Raw genomic sequence first — 17,976 nt, forward strand, 5'->3', positions numbered from 1 at the left:
CTGCTTTTTCCACCTTCTCTCCTCGTATTGCTGTGCTGGAGCCGTCCTGGCAGGCTTCACCGTCTGCCAGACTTGCCAGCAGCTGCCTTCGTACGCACTGTATCTCGCTGTTGTTGGCATTGCGGTCAAAATGGGAAGGGAACGGGAAGATGGACGAACGTAATGCTCATGCTTATGATGGCGCTGGTACGCTAAAGAAGACTTTGTCTATATGCGACTATGGGCCGGGCCGATGCGCGCACAAACGAATCCTATTCTTAGACAAAGCGATCGGAACGAAACACTAGCTTTGCGATACTGATCCGTGCCGGACACAGCTTTGCTACCTTGTCCTTTAAATTAGCTTCCATTTGTTTGAATCTGTCCTTTCATGTCTCACAATCGCAATGAACATGAAGACGGTTCAATTATACAATGCACACTGCAACAGTGTTGGATTTGAAGACTAATTCGGAAAGCTGCAAAGAAGGTACGCGCAGAGAAATGAACGTATATAATAATTGTCACAAAACATAAGACAGAAGCTTCGGTAGTGGGTTTCCCTGCCGCTAGCAAGGTAATAACTAGCAATGATTGAACAAAAAAGGTAACTGATATCCTCAACCAGCTGGTCGATAAAAGAATTTCACTTCGAGACAAGGAACTTGGGTTTCTAAAAAACGCAGGGTCGTACTCGTGTACCTTTACGAATTGTGCGAACTAGAGAAATAATCACCGGTTAGTGCTTAGTGATAGAGTAATGTCTGAGGAGGATAAAAGCGATTGTCATAGTTTAGGCTCATTTGAGGATAAAAGCACTTGTGACCCCCGACCAACCGTTGCCCAAAAGGAAGACAAAGAACTAACTGGGAATATTAAATACTATGACAAGCCCCGCTGACCTTGGGCTTTAATTTAATAAATAATTTACCTTTCAAAGTGTCTAACATCACCCAAGACAACTAAAACGCATCTTTTAAGGCGGCGTCGACATGGTTTTCCCTCAAAAAGGAAGATTACATGAACTTTTGCGTCAAGTTATTCAAGTTAGGTTTGTCCGAGCAGAATGGTAATGCCTAGTAAAGACTGAAATTAACTTCAGAAAAACAACTTAGAACTTAACTGAGAGCAGTTTTATATATGAAATTATGGACAATTTTGTTCTGCAGCTTTTTTCTAAATTTGACACACCGAATCATACAAAAGAAGAACTAACTACATGTTTGCATTATGTTAGTTTGCCGGGATGACCATGCTTAAAAAACTTCCAAACTGCCAAATGTAATATATCCCACACAAATCTAGATTAATAACTTGCTTTCAGCAGCAGTTTATTTCCTTTAATATATCGACATAAAATTTACATAAATCCATTTTCAAGAAATGGATTAAAAGTGCTGAGGTGATAACCTCCTTATCTGTATCTATATCTGAGTGTTTACAGATGCTGTTCGACTGTCCCTCACACATATACTTGTTTAAAGTATGGACGTCGTTTTGGTGAGGTTCGTATTTCTGACGGGTAGGTTTGCGAATGAGCGAACATAATTGCGCAGAAGGCGCGAAATCATCCGGTGATTTGCCCGTTGACTGTCGCAGCAGAGAACATCTCAGTGCATAACGAAATTCCTCTAACATGTTCTTATGAAAAATAATTAATTATTGGAAAGGAATATAACTGACTGAGATTTGATCTAGGTGCACGCGTCTTTACGTGTGGGACGCATTATAAAATTCACGTAAAAAAGTGCAAAAATTGTCAAGTGACCATTCCTGCGGTTTGAGTTCTAAAAACTCTAAATTCGCCGACAAGGTCTTGGACCTCCGAAAACTTCTGTTCTGAGAGTAAGTCTATTTGACTCACAGAATGGTTCCGTAACAGGCATTATAAACTGCATCTCATAAGGCATACATCAAATACAAACATAATGGTCCTTTCGTTAGGCCACAAGTCTATGAACTTCATATTATGTGCAACTTGAAACCTTTGAGCAACACTTGAATGTGACAATTGTCATTGTTACCACACTGCTTCCTCTGGCGAACATAGTCGATAATAGCGATGAGGTCAGAAAGCGCTTATAGAATGGAAAGATGTCTACGGATTTGCGGCAAAGTTTTCGTTGTTCTACCAAGTTCAACCCGACGGCATCCTCGGACTAAAGGAAACACAAGCAATTTCCCCCATTGATATGGACGACCCGCGCGAGAGTAGGTGAAAGAGGCAACCCGTCGTAAAGAAAGAGGCACTTTTTCAACAGTCTCTAGAGGCGGGTATGTTGCCTATATTAGAATAGAAGGCGTTAAATAAGACGAGGGGTATGGGATGACGCAAAACTTTTTAATAGGGAGACCTGCGAGGACTTCCTGCGAGTTAAGCTCTATAAAGAACAGAACACCACTTCGTGCTGGATTGAAGGTTGATTGCTAAGTTTACACTGGGAAGTGGTAAGTTCAAAAAGGAGTTGTTGCACCTCAGACGTAAGTTGCTTTTTACATTGCCCTTTTGAAGAAGTTTCAATAAACACGAGAGAAATGGACTTTATTAATAGAAGCTGTAATCTATCATAGGTAAATCTAGTTTCCACCTCATGTGAAAGACTGTGTCAGTTTAGTTTGGATGATGTTTGTGATCGAGTGCCTAAAAGTCTAAGATACTTGGAGAAGAAGTTGATTGCCCTCTGCGTGTGCATTCTGTGTCACGGAAATATCTGCGTGCATAGCAACAATTAATTGCGTCAAGTCAAGCTAGGTAATAGAGGACAAATCATATATAGTTTTATAACATAGCTTTCATGGCTTCCAAAATTCGCATCGAGAAAATGTCTTGAGGCTATCCTGCCATGGCCAAGTCTCCATACTTCCAGTCTAGCAACCGGCATATTCTTTTGAATCCACTTACTGGAGGCCCACTTTTCGGCGATGACTTTGTCTACACCGTGTACACTACGTAGATACGACTCTGCGTATTATGCGCGTAGCAATATCTATCCGTGGATAAACGGTTATTGTTTGCTTTACTTTAGGCCTTTCTAGACCAATTTCTACTTGGGCAGCTCCAGCACCAGAGAATGGTGCACGAAAACATTTTTCTAATTTGTATAGATACATCGAGACATTAAATAAATAATTTATTGCAGAAACAGCAGTAATATAGCCAGCAGCATAGCTCATAAGGGTTGTTATACCCTTATTATGCTTAAAAACCAAGAGTTTCGAGTGTTGCACCCGGGACCGGTTAGGCCGATATCGTACCGGCCTTTATATACTATGCTAGCATGAACGGCCATTAAAAGCGATCCAAAATAAATTGATAGGAGCCTGTATATAATTATTTTACGCTACTTTATTATTAGATTATATGAAATCAAAGTCGTAGTCCAGTACGGACTTATGACATTACAAATCGTGTATGTTATTTCTGCTACTGAAACATGCATTGGTTTGTCACACTGCTAAAGTACTAAGAAATTTAAAAGCATAGCTAGTATAACTACAGAGAGAGGCAAAATAAAGCATAATCACCCTACAAACTTCTTATAGTGCAGTAAACAATAGAAACACTGTAGGCCGGATTTCGTTCGACCATGCGAGTATGTATTCGTATGCAATGTTGTCCCCAAGGGATGATAGGTGAATTGCTGGTATATCAATACGCATAGAAAACCCATAAAATCTATTCAAGGTTCTGTCTTTGAGTAGCCTTTATCTTCGGGCGGTGTCCAGTAAAGGCGGGTGCATCTTGCAAATTCAACCGCTTCTTTTTTTCGAGACACGATATTTGATCAATTTAACATGAAGTGCATATAGAAACGGTTGATACTGCGGCTCGTGCACCCTGCACTGACGAGATTATGTCGATCGTACGACACAATGGAATAACTGATTTGTCTGACTACGTTAAAATGTTCTATTTTCTTAATACATCAAGCGCTCGTTTCTACACTCGTCTGTATTTGCAGTGTGCGTATGCGTCCCTGCTGCCCTGTTGTTCTTGCATTAGTGGAACGAGGGAAAAGCGGGGAAAAGTCCGCTTTTATCATTCTCAGGTGTGCGACACATCATAAAGCCAATCGACCGGAAAGCGGCAGGCTACTGGCAGTGCGTCGTCCGTTCGGAAAGTTGCAAGTGGGTCAGTCACCGGGTGAGCCGACGAAAAGATAAAACGCCTACGTTCATTTCATACATTCTATCTTTGTTTGAGGAAGATTGAGCCAGAAGTAATCTTACCCTACGCCGCGAAGATACCTCTTCAAAAATAGAATGCCGTTCAAGTAGTGTCAAAATGTTACGTAAGCTCAGTATTTGTGGAAATATTTCAAGAGAGGTCAATGGGCTAAACATCCAGATCGCAACTAGAGGATCATTATGCAGTTAGAAATTACTCAGAGCGCTTCATTGGGTCAATGCGTGGCCAACAAAAAACATCATCGACCTAATTGTGCCTGCATTTACTCATACTTGCATTTAAATACAGGACGATTCATATGGGGAAAACCTGATTATGTACCTATGTGATGATGCGGTGGTAGGGTGATTATCTGCTAAGCTTAGAAATACGTGGTAATCTAGGTTGGAAACGAGGTATGGTACACGTTCTTCCATGCTTGGAACCCAGCTGGCTGACTCAATACGTGATGGTTGCACCGGGCGTAAAATTCGAAACGATAATTCTTGGGCTATATTTTGTAGCATAAGTGTAGCGTCCACAGTCATTTCTATATACTCATATATAGTACAGTGATGCATTGTAGGAGAACTTCGGTAGTACACCCAGATTAATGCTGAGCATAGTATATTTATATCTACTTTGAATTAACAAGTGAATGGAAAATTATCTATATGTCAGTTATCAGGGAGCCTAGATTACACCTTCTTCCCTTTATTAGAGGAACATGCTCTTTTCCAATCAGGACACTTCGCTGGTTCTACTGAGTCAATCGCGGCGACGTGAATTAAAATGCTGCGTTACGTCGGCGAAACGCGAGCCCGAGTACAAAGCGGGATTGCAATTGCTGGACGATTCAAAGGAGTAGAATTATGTCGATGGGCCATTCGAAAGATCCAGTCTGGCAAAGGTCTTGCGAGCAAACGAGGAAAGCTCAACAGAGAGCTACAACTAATCAACACATCTGCTAGACAGCCCTACTTGTACAGGTCTTGTAAATGGAACTTTCTTGACCTCTGTTAACGAAGAATAGCTTATTCCACAGACTCTAGTTGGGATAACAGAGAACATAAGCGGAAATATAATACTTTATATTGCTATATTTTGGTTTATCCTTGATATTTTTTTGGCAATACCTTCTCTTCAATGTATTAGTTAGTAATACTAACAGAAAATAGACATACAATACAGGAGTGACTTGGTAAACTCGAAACGAGTGGTGGTCAAATTGGGAAGTGCGGTGTTAACTCGCGAGGATGGCTGTGGTTTGGCTCTTGGAAGGGTCGCTTCGATCGTCGAGCAGATTTCTCAGCTACACAATAATGGAAAGGTGCACAAATGTATAAAATGATCGAAGATCAACTCACAAGTTATCATTTAAAGTGGTTTTATTTTGATATCGAAATTAGCAAAGTCATTATTAAGTTACAGTATATAACACTTTTAAACTTACTTCGGATGTTAAATGGAGTGCTTGATGATTGGAGTGACTGTACAGTGGGCAGCAAGTAAAATCATAATGCTATGCTTAAAGTAGTACCTTGAGATTTCTTTCCGTCTTTCGTATGAAATAGGAGTTGTTGGTTGTCACCTCAGGAGCTGTGGCTTTCGGCAAATTAAAGTTATCCAAAGAGCTGCGTCTCTCAATGTCAATGAGGGAGACTCTATCTGCTAGAGATTCAGCTATTCCCGCGAAAACAAAGAAAAGCTCCTACGGAACCAGGTAGATATCAGAAATGTAATTATTTTTTGTAAAATATACCGAAATAAACCACTTTTTACAGTGCATATCGACCTGAATAATAATATTGCCTGTTTTACAATGTGCTAAAATCCAATAACATGATCCATTGTTTCTCATTGCACTCATGTGGAATGCGTTTCTTGACAACTGGCGGCGATCATCGGCGTGGGATGACTGCAGCGCAGCTGTTGGCCAAAGCGGCCTAATGGCTTTATACGACGCCATGTTTAATCAATATGGCGTCAACATTGCCCAGGTAATTTCGGGTGTTCAAATGAATGTATTTTTGTGAAACTTCTTTTTGTATCAGACAGTCTAACAGCGTTAGATCCTCAGAACCCAATAGGACATAAATCCCTTCGATTAACTGATGATACTTACCCGGTTGTTTTAATCCAGGTTCTGGTAACGAAACCAGATTTCTACAATCCCGAGTCGCGTCACTGGCTCCGTCAAATTCTTCTTGAGCTCCTGTCGCTGAACATTTTGCCGATTATTAACACGAACGATGCCGTATCTTCAGCAACAGCGCTTTATGACGAAGGGGAGCTCAAGTGAGAACTTTAAGATGATTCCATATCCTGTTACCACTAGCCTTAGTCTATTTTCCACTTTTCACTTATTGTGTGCGTCTTCTGCAGTATCGACTATAAGGCAGTAAAATCAGACTAGTTATTCGAAGACTATAGTTTTTCCTTTAAAGAGCCCCCCATGTTTGCACAAAGAGCAGGTACGAGATTTACATGTGTTTTGCGTATTCGTTGTATAGTCCGCATGTCCAGCCGATCACCGATAATGACTCCTTAGCGGCCCATTTGGCAGTGGAAGCCGACGCTGATCTCATGGTTATAATGAGTAACGTTGATGGCCTTTATACGCAACCGCCAGGTGAGATATATGTAACGGTACTTTAATCCTCTCCGGCCTTCTTCAACTTCTACCTGCTTTTGAAAAAATACTCCGAGTCGTGGAAAATGTAATTGAATTTACTCCTAGACTTTACTAAAATTAGGTAGGTACGTTTTTAGATCTTTGTCGCCGAGACGGCGTTTCAATAATATTCAGTTCGACATAAACATCAAGAGATTTAGACAATCCGACGGCCTCATCAACTTCGCTCAGGTTTGTTTCCTCAAGTTATCGATCACTCATTCTATTTGATAGAAAATTCAATGCTAGTGTTTAGGTGGACACCTTAGGTAGACCAGAGCGTATTCGCCTTATGGGCCGAGATGGTCCAAAATTACGATAATAAATATGAACTAGTAAAGCAGGAGTTTTTTTTTTGAGGGTTACATAGGATTGTCAACACGATGAAACAACTGCTAATCACGATTAACTAAGGTCGAAACGATGACGCCAAATTAGTTTGATATTTAGTCAACTATAGGCCAAGTCCATAAGGGAACTTAAAAAGTTTACTTTAGCTCAAATAAGAACAACTTAATGCATGGCACTACTAATTTTGTACTGTTTTTGCAGGTCAGGATGGTTCTAAGCTTCTCTATACTTACTCGCCACTCTACAGTGAAAGTGTTGTTTACGGCGAAAAATCAAAGGTTGGCATGGGTGGTATGGAAAGTAAGATTTCTGCTGCTTTGTGGGCGCTCGAAAGAGGTGAGACGCAATGCATTATTATTAGGTTCGTCATCTGCTAATTTCTATAAATAATCTGGAATACTACGTGTACAGGTTGTTCAATGCAATTAAAACTACTTTCAGTTTCTACGATTTGTTAAAATTAATGAATAATCTCGGACTGAGCTTTGAATCTGCGACTGGCCTTGCTCAGAACGAATGACTTAAGCCAGTGATTTTCTACTAATTGTCTGCAGGCGTCTCGGTGGTAATATGTAATGGCTTCCAAGAAGATGCAATCTCTCGTATTGTAGGTGGGAAGAAGGTCGGCACTTTCTTCACTAACCATCAAACTAAAGTGTTCTCCGTTGAGTCGCTGGCCGCAAACGCCAAAAAAGGTCAGAGACAATTACGTGAGATTGGCAATCCAAAAACACATGGACATGATGTACTATTGAGGGGACGATATGGGTTACAGAAAGAACGAACAACACCGTACATTTAGACCTAATACGGTCTACCGCTCTGCTATAAGTTTTGTAAAATATCGTCACGAAAAAAAAGCTTTTTTCAAAGATGCTCTTGTTAGGGTTGAAACATTTACTCGGATACAATCAATTCTACTGATGAATATATAATCATTAACTAACCAATTTACGAAAATATACCCGATGTCTTTACAAAAACAAATCTTACCACTCCCCTTAAAAACAGAATAAATTATGTATAATGCTTGCCTTTACGTGTGTAATATGAATCAAACGCAATGTGGGCACGTGCTAGCAAAATTGAGGTAAACAGTTTTATTTATGTAGTCTCGTCCATGAAGCGGATATGTAACTTATCGCTCGCGATCGGCGCGGCAGTCCACCCCATTCAGATCTGGGAATATATGAAATTAAGGATGCGAGCTAGTTAACCCGTTACAGATTCTGGGACGCTCGAGGCTCTGTCGGGCCGCCAACGCGGAGCTGTGATTCGTCGACTTGCTGACCTTCTTGTGGAGCGAGCGGATGAGGTGATTTGTGCTAACGTAAAGGACATCCGGGAGGCCGAATCGTCGGGGCTGGAAAAGTCGCTTCTCAGCAGACTCGGTATACGATGATAGACTGAATGGGATTTTTATGGGGGATGACGAATGAATAATGTGAAATTTAGCTAAACAGAATAGAAATACAAAATAGTGATAAACATTTGTAGTAACGATTTAGCGTTTGATCTGCAAAATCTAAGCTCAAAAATGTAATCAAATTGAGGCAAACCCAATCAATGGAACCACCGGTTATTGTTAGGTGCGCTATATCAAGTGATACACGTACGTATCTGTGTATACCAGGCAAACTTTTAATTTTTAACAAACTTTTTGCCTAATGAGGTAGTTCTTCAACTGCCTCATTAAGTAAAAAGTTTCGCTCGTGGCCTTGTGACGTCAAAATGATCGTGAGGCAAATATAATCATGTAACTGGAATATGGCTAATATGCCTAACAAAGCGTTGTCTTCAGTTCTGACCCTCTCGAAGTTAGAAAACCTTGCTGACGGCCTGCGGTCGATCGCGATTCAATGCGAAGAAAAAGGTATTCTAGGAAAGGTTAGTGCCACTTGACTTTGCCAAAACCGCTTGAAATCAATGCGTACTTTCAACGTGATTCAATCGTATTCAGGTGGAACTATCATTCTTCTAGACGATGTAAACGACACTCTCATCGCAAAAAAAAAACTGCGGCGCAAATAAGAAATTGCCGAATTCGTCGATTCAATCCTGAATACTAATTGAATCCAGTTATACTTAATCTTTGTAGGCATGCAACTTTCTCGTGAGACCTTTAAAGGCCGTTAAGTGCCTTGCGTATTCTTCCGCAAGATTTTTGATTGCTACTTCTTGCGGTTATGTTTTGCGAAATGGGTGAAGAGACGCCCTAGCGTACGTGTAACGGTTCCTATTTTTACATTGTTATACCAGACTCTTCGACGTACCCTGTTAGCTGATGGACTTGAGCTTCAACAAATCACTGTCCCTATCGGGGTTCTTCTAGTTATTTTTGAGTCCCGACCTGACTGTCTTCCCCAGGTAAGCTTAGCAATATTTTGTTTGGAACTTTTATATAGGGGTGTAGAAAAAAAAACTGACCATTTTTCTAGCTAGATGACTTTAAAGTCATGTATCGCCTTCGTAGGATTTAAAAGCTGAAACTTGGCGATAGTGCTAAAATCGCGGAAATTACTTTGACAGTAGAGCGGATCGAAGAAAAGTGACACATTTTCGAAAAATTCGTAATGTTTTTACTATTTTTGTTACGCAAAAGGCGCAAACGCTGTCCAGGCTTATAAACAAATGGACGCCATGAGCAAGACCAACACGGCATGAGTGGTCGTGAAACCGTCGAGGAACTAAAGCCGATTACGAAAGAAAGGTGCTACCCGAATTGACGCAATCGACCGATTGACTCGACCGTATTTTTATCTGTGAAATTCTAAAAAACGTAATAGGATCGAACTATTCTAGAGCGGTCGGTCACGTGTGATTAAAAATGATAATAATGTGCGAATAAAAAAGATGTGCTTCACAATCCGTGGCAAAGTTCAGACTGATGCCGGCATATGTTTGTTGGGATTGGATAGCAATTATGGCTTATAAGTTGCTGCCACATGGCGATTGACTCGAACCTTTAGCGTCAAAAGCTAGCAATATTACAGCAAGCCACCTGAAAAAATAGACCAGGATTTGTGAACAGAAAAGGTGTTTTACCAAGACGCTGCCCAATTACATACCATTACCCTTAGGCCATCATCTAATTCGGTTTCTACAGAAGATACTTAATGCTGTTAACTCAATGGTGACAAAGAAGAATGCAAAAATCACTGGTCACAATTTTTCGCCCAGGAACCATAGTTGTGAGGCTTTGCAACTGTGGAACTATGGCCTTAGCAGAAGATGGACAACAGAAATCAATCCATCAAAATGGCAAAAAGCATTTAGTTCAGTCGCATTACAATTTATAAAATATATTTGCTTTAATTTTTACTCAAAGGGGTCTATACATTTTCAGCAACCAAATATTATTATGCTATTAGTCAATTTCCGCTTTGAAACTAGCCACACTTTATATCAAGAGAGAAGCCATTCGCATACTCAGCCGTAACTAACATCACCATAATTTCCTCTGCGTTCTCAAAGTTGGCTTCCGGTTTTGACTCAAAATCGCGTAACTCATTCCAGATTGCCTCGTTAGCCATAGCCACAGGAAATGGCCTGTTATTGAAAGGTGGCAAGGAAGCACTTAATTCCAATCGTGCCCTTTTCGTCTTAGTTCAAGAGGCTTTAGCTTCGATATCTGCTCAGGGCGCCGTTGCACTTGTATCCGAGCGAGAGGATGTTGATGAATTACTTCACGTAAGTACGAATATCCATTAATAGAATCGTCTACATATTACTGATTGATCTCAGCTATAAATACAGTGAAGCTCACCACGGTGACGAAAGTAGTAAACTGCACAAATGATCATAGTCTGCCTCAAAGAACTACACGGTAGAACAACGCTGAAACGCTAGTTTGCGCTAAAATGAGCCATAATAGTTTGTTTTGCACGACATTAACGGTCGCAAAATGTGGAATCTTCAGATGGAACAATATATTGATCTGATCATTCCTCGAGGTTCCTCTGATCTGGTCCGTTCAATACAGGCACGAGCCAAAGGCATACCAGTGCTTGGCCACTCTGAAGGCGTGTGTCACGTTTATGTTGATAAGGATGCAGATCTTCGCCAAGCATATCAAATCGGTCAGTTTGTTATGTTATTATGACTAAGTTACTAATATTTTAGTCGTGCGTGCATCACAGGAGTATGCTAACAATAAAACAAGAGTAGGACCCTGCAAGAGTTCTCTTGAGCACAGGGGATCCGCATCCTCAGTGCCTAGCTAATCGTTGAAAAGGAGGCCTGCTGTATTCTAAAGCTTCTTAAATTCGCCTTTGATTGCAGTCCGAGATTCTAAATGTGACTATCCTGCAGCCTGCAATTCGATGGAAACGCTTCTTATACATCGAGATCTCATCAACTCTGAATTTTTCAGCAACATGTGCACAATTCTCAAAAAAGATAACGTGAGTGCGCTGTTCTGGCCAGCTCAACCGACATGCGTATTGACTATTTGATGACTCATTCGATAAAATTTCTGGGTCAGCCAGTGACCGATAGTGATGATGACCCACAACTAGTAAACTGTTCAGTTCAAGAATTTTTGTCCAGATGAAAGTATATGTTAGTTGTACGTATTCTTTTGCGCGCTGTGCTAAATAATAAATGTATAGCATCATAATGCGCGCATTAAAAAATCGTAATCCAGGATCTCTGCCCACAAACCATTAAAAGTCACAATGACATTAAACACTCCAATGTTCTACAAATGTCTCCCTTGTTTGCAAATACCCACTGCTATATCTTATTATAGCAAATCATGCTATGGATAGCTAAATACAACCGGTAGGGGACATATTATGGATTCGGTCCATATACAAAATGATAATCAGAGGTTTGTTTAACGTTGTCACGCATGCACTTCACGCTTGTATTTTGCCTATTTCAATAAAGATATTCTAGCTGTTAAAGGTTAGAGTTTCACTGCATAGGTCATTCGACCGAATCCCGAATATTCAATTGTATTTTTAGTGCCGGAAAGGAAACTGTTCATAACTTCAGTCATCGTTTAACTACGTATATTAAATGCCTCTGAATGGATTGTATTGTAGTTTGAGTACAGATGTTTTTAAAGTAACATTTGAACCTCACAGGGCTACTGAAAGCCATGTCAAAAATTACGTTTAGAGAAATTGCGATAAAAAGAAAAAGAAATATAGACCTCAAATGATTTTATTACGCATTTTTCGTTCGGTAATTATAGGTTTTACTAAATGCTGGACCTCGTTTATCCCACACACTGACATTCGGTCCCCCTGAGGTTCGTTCACTAAAAGTCGAATATTCGAGACTCGAATGCGCGCTCGAAGTAGTCGACAGTGTGGAAGCGGCCATTGATCATATTAATGCATTTGGCAGTGGACACACAGACGCCATCGTCACCGAAAATCGTAAGTAACAATGTTCGTTTGGTTTCTTCAAGACTTTCACAATGGTACGGATAAGAAACAGACTACATTCGAGTACTTCCCCTCAACGTCAATCAAGTCTGATTTCGTTCACTGCGGTGAAAATCGTTCGAAAAGTTACTATAAGGTCTACTGAGAAACTGGAAAATTCAGTGGCTTATCTAATTAATACATATCCTGTATAGAGCGATTACCTGAGTGCTCCGCCCGATCCGCATTAGTTGGGGCAATCCAAGAGTATCTTGGATGGTAGTGGCTGTAACTGTGATCACTGCAGCTTCCACCAGTCCATCTTGCACATTTGTTCGTTGGTAGGGGCGTTAAGATTTCGAGTCCCTGTTTCACTAGTGCAATAAAGTGGCTAACTAATAACCGATGGAACGAAACGTGGCCTATAGTACTTCACAGTTTATAAAACCCTTTGTGGGTTTTGGTGCCCCTCGCTTTGGACGACCTACCACACGGTTCAGACTAGGACTGATTCAGTATAAAGTATAATTAAAAGAGAACTTTGTTTTAATGCCTGAATCTAAAAGCTGAATGTCATTTGTAATATATAATCTATCTTTTTTTCCTTGTAGACGAAACAGCCGAAAAATTCTTGAGTTCTGTAGATTCAGCTTGCGTCTTCCGCAATGCATCCACTCGTTTCGCCGATGGATACCGATTCGGTCTTGGAGCCGAGGTACATTTGTTTTCCGTACATACAACTTTTAATGGCACTAGGACTTTTGCCAGCTACTAGAAGAGCTTATTAGTTCAGTTATTTTCGTAAGGGTAGATGTGTTTCGAGTTTCACGTCCGGTATCGCCGTTAAGCACTCCGTCAGATGGCTGGCTCCTGCCAGCGCGAAACGAAGTCTGTCGTTCTATGCCCAGGTTCGAACCTAGACCACAGCGTTTTCCTAAAATTAGCAGGCAAATATGTTATATAATGGTGGCTGGGATTCATGAGAAAATTCGTTGTTGCTAGCAGTGCACATAAGAAATATATATGTATATTCGAACGCTGCTCAAACGTAAAGTTCTATCCAAATCATCTAGAGCGAACACGGAAACCCAGTAACTTTAGTAAAAACAATATCTCTTAAAAATAAAATGAGCTATTAGGGTAGATTTAAGTAGTAAAACACATTACAATTAAAATGCACGAAATTAAACTTGTAGAGAAGTCATCAAAGATAATAACTGCTTCTTAGGTGGGTATCTCGACTGGACGTATTCACGCGCGTGGTCCGGTTGGCCTAGATGGTCTCCTTACAACAAAATGGCAACTCAGAGGTACTGCTTATATATGCCGTTTATAAGCTAACCCGTTATACTAGCTTAGCATCAAACATAGAAATCTCTGACCATACCTTTTACCTTACGATGCCCTTGAATATGAGGATTAGTAACACAAACGACTTTATTGTGGGTAATTTGTTAAAGAATCAAGCCATTCAGATAGCAAAAATTGAGTCAGACAAATAGTTAAACCTAGATCTTTTCTCTTGCCTTCTACTGACAGGGAGCGGTGACATTGTATCAGACTTCCACGAGGGCGATAGAAAGTTCAAGCACGAGTCTTTGCCTCTGACAGAGACGAATGATTTTACATGTAACGTTTCGAAGGCCACTACTAGCCAAGAATAGTGGGTAAGCTTCTTTATGCATTTTAAAGATTTAAAATTTTATTTAGTTAAATTTGAGGTTCACCTTGCAACACTGTCCACGAATTGCAAATTTACCACACTTAGTCAAGTCGATTGTCAAATGAAAATTTGTTAAATTGCCATAGATATGTACACCGTAGCTGGAATTAGGCCTAAGGGCAGGTGCTGCCTCGTCATACATTATCATTTTCAAAGAGGGTCTTCACGCTGTGCTCGTATAGGTCTGAGTCCATAGGGGCACGGCCGAACTGAAACAGGCTTGTTATGACCTTTTCTAACAGTATAATTTAACAATAGAGTTTATATTATTAAATCTAAAGATTTTGTCCTCTTCTAATTGGGCTTTTAGTTTGAATACATTTGGGTGTAAAATAATATGACAAGAAGTAGCCAAGATGTTGGCTCACCGTTTACAGAAAACGCCTGTTAGGTTTCCCATACAGATGAGCGCTTTCACGTGTCGTCTACACCAACCTGTAACAGAAACGTAAAAAGAATTCCCTGCTCTGACTGTATTTAACATGAAAAATCTGTTTTATTGCAGGCCACAGAGCTGACTCAACATGTAATCCAGCTCAACAAGGTCGTTCATCTTGATTCTTACGTGACTCTGTATTTACTGACCGACTTGAATCCCCGAGACCCTTTGCAACCATTTTTGGAGTTGGACAACCTGTTGTTAAACTTCAGCTCTTTCTGAACAGAAGAATATTCGTAATAAGTTATTCCTAATTGATTTTATACGAACATAAATAACGGACCCTTTTAGTCCATATTTGTTCATTTAGTCTTTTATAAATTCTATCGGGCCGATGGCTCGTTCTTTGTTACGTCTGTGTGGCGCCTGTAAGCTTGTGTTGCTCAAATAATTCTTCTTTTAGGTATCGTTTTGACTAGTTTTTTCATGATCCTCTTTTTTCTATGAGCAACTAGAGCTCTCCAAAATAATTTTCATCAGGGTGAAATGCACATATTTCCATGCGATTTTTTTCAATTTCAGTCCTACGGGTTGCTCTTGGCGCCCAAATTCAAAATTTGACACGTCCCCCGCACCAGCCTCTCTCAGCCAACAGAACGTGCTCTCTCCCCAACGGCCTTTTGTGCAACGTTATTACTTCTTATCGCAAAGTTACTAGATTGATCTTCTGTAATCCCTCTAGTGCAAGTTGTTGGATCGCGTCGATTACCGAAGGCGACCTGCACTCAGCCGACATTACTCGAGGATACAGTGGTCGATTCGTCGTTACCAATAAAACATTGAAAGTGCGAAACAGCTGATTTGTGAAATTATATAGGACTTTGTTTTACTGTGAATCAGCCACTAAAACGCGAAACAATGTCGTCTTTTGCTACAACACTTAAACTTAATAGTGCAAAATACCCGCGATTGACCGGCATACAATTCGCCTACGGGACCTCAGGCATTCGAACCAAGTAAGCATGACCGATTGTCAAAATGGCGTCAGCTCAATTCATGTAGAACTCTCACATGTTTTCTGCATAGAGCATTCAAACAAACTCAATAAATGCGCCGGTTATGTAAACAAACTGAATTTGTCTTGATGTGATCGTTCTACGGCAACACAAATAACTTCTTCAAAGTTTCTTAGTGGTTCAAAGTCTTCGACTAGAGAGTTCTGCTACATCATCTTTGTACATTTAGTTCGCCGAAAAATGTTTTTGTGGCCCGACTATTGTTACACGTTGCGAACCATTCACACAAAAATCGTATATCGAGGGCGGGCTTTTTGAAAATTCATGAATTTCATGCCGTCAGAGCTGATAAGTCTCTACAACTAATGTGGGTCGTCGTGCGTGAAGGATCTATTTTAGGCACCCGAATTGTTTAAGGGCCAATCTACTTATGCTCTGAAAAAATATCATGTTAGTTATAAAGCCCGCGAGATTCTAGGAATTAAGTAAGCATAATGGCACTATTGTTATCACCATACGAATCATGCGTTCGGATAAGTTTCCTAAATAAAATTTCTAAATAAATGTTTGCAACAATGGACGTTACGCGCTGCTTACTCAAACCGATCAACGAATGAGACTGATAGAGAGGTCGTAGTTGTTGCCGGTACTTGAAGGGGCAATGTATGGAGTACAGTGGAATATTGCAACGCTTCGTATGTATATGCTAAAATGTATAAGGGCATTCACTTGGCTGATTCTAATGTGTGATAACAACAATTGCTAATCGATACATGTTCTTTAATTGACTAAACATTAAATTATTATTACTAGTAAAATTAAAGTTATCTAGTAATAGTGTATCCGCAAAAGCAATATATTTATTTTTACAGCCTTTGTGATATATCTCTGGTTTTCAGAAATATAGCATATTTTTAGTTTTCCATGATTCGGTGACTGAGAGGGCACCGCAGTTCAAACTTTTTAAACTAATTTTGCTACAAGCCAATTATAGCTACTTCTACTAGTATTATCTTGCTATTTATTAAGGAACTATTAATTAGCTTGCTGAAAATAAATTACGTTTATATTTAATGTTAATGAGCAATAGACACGAACTTTAGTGGTCACTCATCACCTTAAATGTAACGAATGCCATTTGACTTTTACGCAAATAGATGAAAACTTTGTAACATTTGGACATGAAGGAGGGCGAACTATTGTTAGTTTTTGTATTTTCCGAGGAAAGACAATTCAGATAAGGCCATTTGTCAGGTATCATTTTTCTCTCATTTTTTAGTGAACAAAACCTTTCGAATAGGTTACCAATGTGATTTTGAGTATCTGTGTGTCAAAAGTAACAGACGTTTGAATTTGATCGTTGCATACATTCGAGGAAGGATAATATCGATGGACATGTGCAAATTGCTTGATTTTGACACAGGTCGTAAGGCTTGTGCCATAAGGTTTTGTTTCTTCTATAGCAGACATAAGGATTCATGAGCGTATCAATAGTTTCTTCGGAAATGATCGCACTGTTATTTCAAATATTTCACTTATACTTTCTCTCAATGATAGAAACATCTGTCAGTGTATTCGCAGATGTATTGTTCACTGAATGCGCAGTTTGTGTGGACTTTCAATAGAACAGCGTCGGTGCCCCGTTTTGTTGTTACCGTTCGCCAGGCCGTTCATCCCGACCCGATATTAAACAACTGGGAAACAGGAAAAATCAGCCACACCATTTTCGATGAAGCTTTAGTGATGTTACACAAATACGTCCCTTGTTTCGTTCGTTCTGCAGAATAATACAAAAAATAAGGCCATTGTGATCTATTAGTTTTAGAGTATCGATTCTATACCTAAGTTATTTTACAAATTACGCGCTTTCAGGTGACCTATTGAAATTAATTAGTTAACTAGTAACCTGTATTGACAAATCGGGTAACATAATTGCAAATTAGTTCCTATTTTTCGTCGTTTGCCTCTAGAAAGTATATGTAGCATTATATGAGCCTAAATCTACTTTAGGAAAGTATAAATAAAAGTGGAGAATAAATAGCCAATGTTACAAAATAAATAATTCAGCTATAGATTAAACGATGCTCCTATCAGGGGTAAGATAAAGTAAGCTGATTACTTTATCCCTGTTGGATATAATAACGGCATTCTGCTAAGTATTTTGAGCGACCCGCCTTCCGCGATGTAAGTGCCGTAAGATTGAGATACTCTTGTCCTTGACATATTTCAACAAAGCACATAGAAGGTAAAATCGACCTATCAAGCGAACGTTCTGCATTTCAATTAATAGTTATTATATGCTGTGTCGTAC

At 39.8% G+C, this 17,976-nt stretch overlaps 1 protein-coding gene across 6 annotated transcripts; it reads left to right on the plus strand.

Moving 5' to 3' along the window:
• Nucleotides 1–182: 182 nt before the first annotated feature.
• On the plus strand, nucleotides 183–15,779 carry P5CS (Delta[1]-pyrroline-5-carboxylate synthase). 6 transcript variants are annotated; one of them, XR_002684482.2, is made up of 23 exons: nucleotides 183–469; nucleotides 1,424–2,427; nucleotides 3,942–4,123; nucleotides 4,893–5,136; nucleotides 5,339–5,477; nucleotides 5,722–5,870; nucleotides 6,072–6,147; nucleotides 6,291–6,445; nucleotides 6,661–6,779; nucleotides 7,374–7,508; nucleotides 7,727–7,867; nucleotides 8,399–8,563; nucleotides 8,974–9,059; nucleotides 9,432–9,539; nucleotides 10,689–10,862; nucleotides 11,155–11,251; nucleotides 11,454–11,575; nucleotides 12,373–12,559; nucleotides 13,159–13,262; nucleotides 13,776–13,857; nucleotides 14,087–14,214; nucleotides 14,776–14,945; nucleotides 15,232–15,779. XR_002684482.2 is itself a non-coding variant. In XM_022845319.2 (23 exons), the coding sequence occupies exons 4-21, from the start codon at nucleotides 4,940–4,942 to the stop codon at nucleotides 14,209–14,211; spliced, it is 2,424 nt and encodes an 807-aa protein (XP_022701054.1). In that variant the 5' UTR covers nucleotides 184–469; nucleotides 1,424–2,427; nucleotides 3,942–4,123; nucleotides 4,893–4,939; the 3' UTR covers nucleotides 14,212–14,214; nucleotides 14,776–14,814; nucleotides 15,232–15,779. The 6 variants fall into 6 exon arrangements, 1 of the variants encoding a protein (XP_022701054.1); XM_022845319.2 differs by having other exon boundaries at nucleotides 184–469; nucleotides 11,092–11,251; nucleotides 14,776–14,814; XR_002684480.2 differs by having other exon boundaries at nucleotides 186–469; nucleotides 11,092–11,251; nucleotides 14,776–14,952.
• The last annotated feature ends 2,197 nt before the right edge of the window (nucleotides 15,780–17,976 follow it).

This window comes from Varroa jacobsoni, unplaced genomic scaffold (genome assembly GCF_002532875.2).
Source record: "Varroa jacobsoni isolate VJ856 unplaced genomic scaffold, vjacob_1.0 scaffold_1159, whole genome shotgun sequence".
NCBI lineage: Eukaryota > Metazoa > Arthropoda > Arachnida > Mesostigmata > Varroidae > Varroa > Varroa jacobsoni.